We start from the raw sequence: 7634 nt of genomic DNA, 5'->3' as shown, positions 1-7634 counted from the left end.
TTTTTTTCTTTTTGAGCCCTTCTTTGGTGGACTTGTTGGCTATTTTGGATCGTTGTCCTGCTGCATAATCCAAGAGCGCTTAAATTTGAGGGCACAACCTATGGTCGTACGTTCTCCTTCAGGAACGTATGGTAAACGGCATAATTAATTTTTCCGCCAATCACAGCAAGTTGACACGCTCCTGAGGAAGCTAGGCAGCCCCAGAACATCACACTACCACCACCATGCTTTCCTGATGGCATCATGCTCTTTTCCTCAGATGCTGTGGCAATTTTACGGCAGATGTAACGGACTGCACCCCACCAAAAAGTAAAATTTTTCACTCAACAGTCAACAGAATATTTCTCCACAAATCTTGAGGATCATCAGGATGCTTTTTCGCAAATGTGAGACATAGCTTTGTGTCCTTTTGTGACAGAATTGGTTTTTGCCAGGGAACCCTCCCATGGATGCCATTTTTGACCAGTGTCTTTCTTGTTGTGGAGTCGTTTCTTGTTGTGGAGTTGTGAACACTGACCTTAACTGAGGCCAGCGAGGCCTGCAGTTCTTTGGATGGTTTTCTAGGTTGTTTTGTGACCTCCTGCATGAGTCGTCATTCCACTCTTGAAGTAATCTTCGTTGGTTGATCACTCCTGAGAAGGTTTGCCACTATTCAGTTTTCTCCATTTATGAATAATGGCTCTGACAGTGGTTTGCTGCAGCCCCACGGCCTTGGTAATGGCTTTCTAAGCTTATCCAGATTGATCTATTTGAATCACTCTTTTAAAACAAAAATCACTTTGTCGAACAGTTTCTATTGAAGTGATTTCTTGATTCAACAAAGAAGGTGGTTGGATGGTACCTGTGAAATTGAACTCAGCTTTCCCAAAACTGTGGTAAGTCACACGACGGTGATTTATCAAAAGGGGGCAATTGCATTTTCACATTGGACCAGATAGCTCTGTATTGTTACAGTGTGGTATTATCATTAGTTTGATGAACTGAAACCATTATGAGTGATGAATATGCAAAAAACACAGAAATCAAGAAGAGACACTGTAAAGCACTGTATATATATCGACTGTGGCATATTCCTAGTAGTCTGAACCCGCTCAGTCACCTTACAACCAAGAGTGGTTTCTGGTACTGGTCCAAAAGTGAAAGAAAGATCAGCCACTTCCTCTACATGACATCAAGTTGTATTGTTAGAACAAGCGTGACATCGACTCCCTAACTCACCTCACAAGGATATACAGCAATGACATTGGATTGTCATTAGGACAAGATAAGTGTGGCTGAATGAGATCTAGGCGAGAGAAGGGATACCGAAAGGCACCATAGCAGATCTGCAGGACAGCTAAAAATAGGGAGAAACAGGCTTGAAACAAAAAGCAGAACCTACGTGAAGAGTTTGGGGTTGGTCGGCAGGCTGAGGGGGGTAGAAGGCCGAGCGGCGACGTCGAACACGCCGCCGTGAGCTTCCCGCTGGGTCCATGACAGGTTGGTCCATTCTGTCACGTACCGGGTTGAGCTTGGTGAGGACCCAAACACAGGGAAGCCAGGCAGGGGTAACTTAAAGGGCATTTAATAAACAGTAGTGATGGGTCCAGCGACACTGAGGCGTTGATGCGCGCGCCGAGCTTCCAGGGCAAACCCTGTGTCGGTGCGCGTACCGCTTTAAAAAAGTCACGTGACCACTACCAGAATCGTGTCGACACAGCTGTCGCGCGCCAAACTGTGTTCATAAGGAAGCGCATCTGTCAACAGGATGGACGCTCAAAACAAGCATTGAGTTATTGGCGCGTTACTTTGCATTAAATATCCGCAAGATGGAAGACGTCACTGTTGATGCGCAGAGGTGCAGCGCTATATGTCAGCAGGACACGTTGCACGTACGGTAGACCCGCTCTTATACTGGAAGTCCATGGAGGCAACGTTCCCTCACCTATTTATATTAGCCACACAGGCGTTGTGCACACCGGCCTCTTCAGTGCCTTGTGAGAGGATCTTCTCAAAGGCGGGGGAAATTGCCTCAAAAAAGAAAGACACTGAATAACAAAATGCTGAAGAAACTAATTTTTTTAAATAAAAATCTTTAATTACATTGAGTCCATTGTCAGTCACAACACTTTTACTTGGGCATTCAGACAGATGTTCACTTAATTTATCAACTGCGTCTCGAATATCAAAGATTTTTTTTATGAAATTGCGTGTATGTAAAAATAATGTGAAAGCAAATGCCTAATCAGAATCAGAAATCCCTTTGTCATTGTACTCAAGTGTGCAACGAGATTAGAGAGCTCCCCTCTCCAGTGCAATACAACAATAATTCAGTTAAATATATAAATTAGATAAATAAGAGAATAATTAGTGCGATGGAAAGTAATACGAAATAGGATATATAAAAACACATCACGTCGCTAATCAATGGAATTGGATAAAATTAGTTTGACATATCAGTGTCAGATGACCCTGTCAAATGGTTCCTGCAAGTCCACCAGGTGTCCGTATTCAGCAACACAGTGTCAATACATTGTGTCACTGTGTCGAAACGATACAGGATGCCTCATCTACCCATCACTAATAAACAGAAAACAAAAGACAAACGAGGAACTTGGAAAAACTGGACAACGACAGGAAACCGACGACAGGGACAAGCAACAATGACAATGGACCAACAAGAACTGAAAGCAACCAGGGAACTAAATACACACAAATTGACGAGACAAAGAGGAGCACATGGAGGGTTGGAAAAACCGGATTGGGTAACACAAGGGCTTGGGTAAACGAACACAGGTGGACACAATAGACAAGACACAGAAACACAAGGCCAAAACATGAAACTAAATACTAAACCAAAAATAACAAATACAAATCATGACAGAATAAAGGGATTTTTTACAATTAATAAAATGTGCGATTAATTGAGTTAACTATGAAAAATATTAAATATTTTAATCGCTTGACAGCACTAATATATATGAACTACCCCAAAAGATTTAATCTGATTTCCTTGAGGCTTAATGAGACATCTCATATTTAAAGATAAAGATAAAGATGTCCTTTATTAGTCCCACAATGGGGAAATTTGGTCGTAAGAGTGATTAGGCCTTCATGATGTTAACATTTTTCATGAAATGCGGTTGTTGTTTGACAAGAAAACAGTTGTTTTGTAGGTTTATAAATGCACATAAACTCTCATCAGGCCAGGCAAAAAAAAATCCATATTTTAAAGTTTTATTATGCCATTTTTGCAAAATTCCAATTCTAATGTGTCAGTACCCCAAAGTGGCCCACGCCGTCAGGGTCCTTCATAGCAGCTCGCAACTCTAGTTTAAGTATGATTTTAATTTCCCACTTTGTCGTTTTCTTTTATTCGTAATATTCATGTTTTGTTCTGTAATGCTGTTTATGTTATCAACGCTGTGTGTGTGATTTTGGAACACCCTTGAAAATGTGATGCTGCACCCCAAACTGGTTATTCCAGAATCAATTAAAATTTTGGTTCAATGGTCTATGTTGAGATCAGAATGCATAAAATTTGCTCTGGCATTATAACAATTTTGTTTCTGACCAATGACTCATTCAATCCATAAGATCTCCCACAAACATGCAACTCACTGTTGTTATGCTTCAATGAACAAGTGATAAAAAGCATCTTCTGCAAAAGCTGCAGGGAATAACACCAAGATTGCCCAGTGCAAACATAAAAAAGGGAGTTTCTTTCTGAGTAATAATAAGGAATGGCTAAAAGGCAGAAATTGTTTCTTGTACAATGTGACAATAGAGATATCAGCATGAATTTATAGTGTCACATAAATTGCCAACATAGCCTGAATACGACGAAAGAAAGACCGTGAGAGTGTGAGAGCGAGAAAGAGAGAGAGTGAGAGCGAGTCAAGTACATGACGGGGATTAAAGGGGGGAAAGATTAAAAGCAGGAAAGATTGGTGGGAGGGAGCAGGAGATGACTGAGAACGAGGGAGACAGAGTGTAGGGAGACACAGAGCTCTCTCAGAGGAGTTCAGATTCAGAGGCCATGCTAGGAAGGAAGCAAAAAAAAAAAACACACCATTTTTGAATGAAGACGATTCGGTGGTACAGAATTTACAGCTGCAAGACATTAATCAGGAATCTCAGTGAGGCAAGAGTGGGCGCAAGTTGATACAAATATTGGGACAAGCATCATCCCAAAGAGAGGTGACAGAAGACTGGATAAGAAACTGACTGACCGGGACAGAAATGAGAAAATTGCAGGGGATGTGAAGAAAAAGACAAGTACAAGAAGAAAGTGTAGCTATAAAGCCAATGTAAAAGCAGTTTTTCTCAGAAAAGCTCCAGAAAGGAGGAAGACCGATAAATCCTGGAGTAACTAACAAGCGTTCTCCACAACCCAGTGGGCAAGATGTCCAAGTCCTCATCCCGTTTGGGTCGACCCGGATCAGCCGGAACCCAGAACTGCAATTTAAGAAAGGACCTCCAAGGTAACCGCTCATGCATGCTGCGCATCGGAGAGAGGCTAATGAGAGCAGGCAGTGAGGGAAACTTGGTCCAAAGACCCTTACCAGTCCAGAGCCAGAACCAAAGCAAGGTGTCTGTATTAGGACAAGGACGAAACGGAGCAACCAAAGTTGACGGTGAGGACAAAGTCCCTGAGCCTGCTGAGAAGTATTGCAATGAAGGTAAGCTCGCACAAACAAATTAGTATAATGCAACAAAGTGTGACGGCCAATATAGGGCAAGTCACTTTTGTACGCTTATTTATTATATTTGAAGTTAAACTACTGTTAGAAATGGTGACAAACAATTGATGTTGGAAATATAGTATTTCCTCACATCCTGTGTGTCAACAACGCAGAGAGTTCAAAAGTCCGGTTTATTGTCAGTACCAATAAAATGTTTTTGTCAAGTAAATTAAGTTCTATAAATCAGTCTCATTCATTTAGCTCCAGTTTGTTGACCCTTATGATTTAGTAGTCATGAACTCTGACTTCAAGATTGCTCTTTTACAAAAAATAAAAAAAGAAATGTATGCACCTTTAATAGAAACATGACACAACACTCACTTATGATATGACCATATGCAAATTATCAACACATGTAGTACAGTAAAGTTTGGCATGAAAAGGCTGCCCTCCACGGGTGGCACAGTAACTCATTTGAGGCGGTGGGAGTGGTATCACGGCCCCCACATGGTGGGACTCTTTTAAAACATGAATCTGCTTATTTAAAGATTTACAATGAATCTCAGTTCATAAGACGAACTTAGTGACTGAGTGAATTTGGTCAATGACTATAATTATATGCAAAAAAAAAAAACATCTTGATGTCTATATATTGAAAATAATTCAGACCTTGCCATTTGTCAACTAACTTTCAGGAGTTTTACTGTACTTTTTGTTCAAGTATGTGCTATTAGAACAGAAGATGCCAAAACAATTTTTTTCCTTTGCCATGACCGTTCCGTCCCAGGGACTAAATGCTTATGCTTATTTCTGCTTGTTTTTGCCCATTTCGAGTCTATCTCTCTCTCTCTCCCGCTCTTTCTCTTTCTTACTCTTTCTCTCTCTCTCTTTCTCTCTCTCTCTCTCTCAGTTAAAGGGTCATTACATGCAACAGCATTACAAGATTTCATTGTACTCCAAGTGCAAATATTTGAATTCTATACACATGTTACTTGTCCCGGTTAGCGATGGTCACAGGGATGGACAAAAATGCACTTACATCCTAGCTTATTCCATCGTTCTTAAAAAAAAATAAAAAATTCCTCCATCCCCAAAATGGTCATCTGTCGATCCCATTCCGTCCCTGGGCCAGAATGCCCATCACTGTCTGTTTATAATTCTTCATCCTGGACAAGTGGAAAGTGAGTGATAACCTCACTAACTGAAGTGGTTTGGCTTATTGTCATCCCTGACACGGCACAGCACAAATACTGTTTCACATCTCTCGAAAGTAGTGTTTCTTTGAAAAAGTATCATAAATGTATTTGATTTATTTATCTTTTTGTGTGCGATCATTTTCAATAATAGTAAGCAAATAATATGTCAAAATATTATAAATGTAAAGAAAAAAAAGGCAAACTAGATACTTGGATGAACAGAATACTAAAGTACAAAATACTAGGCATCACCAAAACACAAGGACTTGACTTAACTTGAATTGACTAAGGGAGACAGGACAGAGGACATGCGACAGAAGACAATGAATCAACTAAGACTGAAAGGAACCGGGGAACTAAATACAAACAGATTGACAAGACAACAAGGAACACTTGGACAAGATACAAAGGGTTGGAGGGAGCTGATTGGTCAACACTAGAAGAACACAAGGAAAAACATGAAATCAATTACTAAACCAAAAACAACAAACACAGACCAGGACAACCCATGAGTATTTATCGCACCAGAATTGCCACAGTCGTTGTATTGTTGTATGTTCACCAAAAAAACTATGACGGAGGCAAAGTATTATATGTAAATATCCACATATATACTGTAAATGAGATGGAAAAAGTAATGACTAGATGTTATATAATGCGCTTATCTGCATTAGCATTGGAATCAAAAGTGTTTGCCTCTCACTGACGTTAGCATTTGTCGAAGTTCATGTTTTTCAGTGTTCTTTTTCAATCGCATTCCTGTTCTTCTTGAAGCAGTCAGCGTATGTAACTTACAAACACGCGCCCATGAGTCAAACAGCCCAGAGCAATATGTGCATGTGTGTATTTCTGTGGTGGTGGAGATTTGTTTGGGTGCACAAATAGACTTCTCCAGCAGCACGTTTTACAGTAATTAGGTAACATGACTAAGTCATATGCTAATGTGTTGCTACGTGCAGGACTTTGCAGATGAAGTCAAGAGTTATTAAAGGTTTGAATTAATGCATGACATGTCCCAGGGTTCACTGATTATGCTGACTTTATGAGGTCACTGGGGGCATTTGGAAGTGGTGAATACACATTTTAAAATGTTACTCATTACATCAAGGTCCAGATAGACGATGAACATGCAGCTGGGTGATCAAATGTTTTCCTAACCTCTTTCTTATCTTTGGATATGTTCTGTCAGCTAAATACGATCACATTTACTACTAATAATAATAGTATTACAACACTGCAAACTTTGGCAAATCATACAAAGAATATTATTATACACAACAAACACGGATGAGTGATGTACATCAAATGAATGATAACATTGTTCTAAAAATGCTGAATGTATTCTACAAAATATTTTCAGTAATGAGGGAATGTTTACACTAGGAATGCAATTAAAATATTTTTCCTTCTTGGCTTTACTAACCAAAGCTAGTTAATTTCACAGGGATGGCTGTGGCTCAGTAGGTAAAGCAGGTTGTCCATAAGGATTGCTTGCTCAAATCCTGGCTAAGACTGCACATGATTATCATGTCCTTTGGCGAGATTCTAAACTCGAATTGCTCCCAGTGGGCCTGGCTGCATTTTCCCCGTGACCACAAATGGGGTGGCACCTTGATAATTAAAAATGGCCATCCATCAATTATCTATTCCACATGCTGGAGCCAATCCCAGCTGCCTCCGTGCAGTAGGCGGGCTATAACCCGAACTGGTTGCAAGCCAACTGCAGGGTACACATGGACGAGCAGCCACTTACGCTCACACCTGGGAATGATTT

At 40.3% G+C, this 7634-nt stretch overlaps 1 protein-coding gene across 6 annotated transcripts in view; it reads left to right on the top strand.

Annotated features, from left to right (window-relative positions):
- The first annotated feature begins 3934 nt into the window (after positions 1-3934).
- LOC148325568 (sickle tail protein homolog) overlaps positions 3935-7634 on the top strand; it is an 88412-nt gene continuing 84712 nt past the window's right edge. For all 6 annotated transcript variants that reach the window (XM_088310360.1, XM_088310365.1, XM_088310366.1 and 3 more), the window contains exon 1: positions 3935-4661. In XM_088310360.1, the coding sequence (XP_088166486.1) occupies positions 4385-4661 (277 nt within the window). In that variant the 5' untranslated portion in view covers positions 3935-4384. The remainder of the gene's footprint in view (positions 4662-7634) is intronic.

This window comes from Idiotropiscis lumnitzeri, chromosome 12 (genome assembly GCF_059441095.1).
Source record: "Idiotropiscis lumnitzeri isolate Australia: NSW breed Sydney's pygmy pipehorse chromosome 12, RoL_Ilum_1.0, whole genome shotgun sequence".
Classification (NCBI taxonomy): domain Eukaryota; kingdom Metazoa; phylum Chordata; class Actinopteri; order Syngnathiformes; family Syngnathidae; genus Idiotropiscis; species Idiotropiscis lumnitzeri.
Note: the sequence above shows the minus strand (reverse complement) of the source record. Positions and strands in the feature narration are given on the sequence as shown.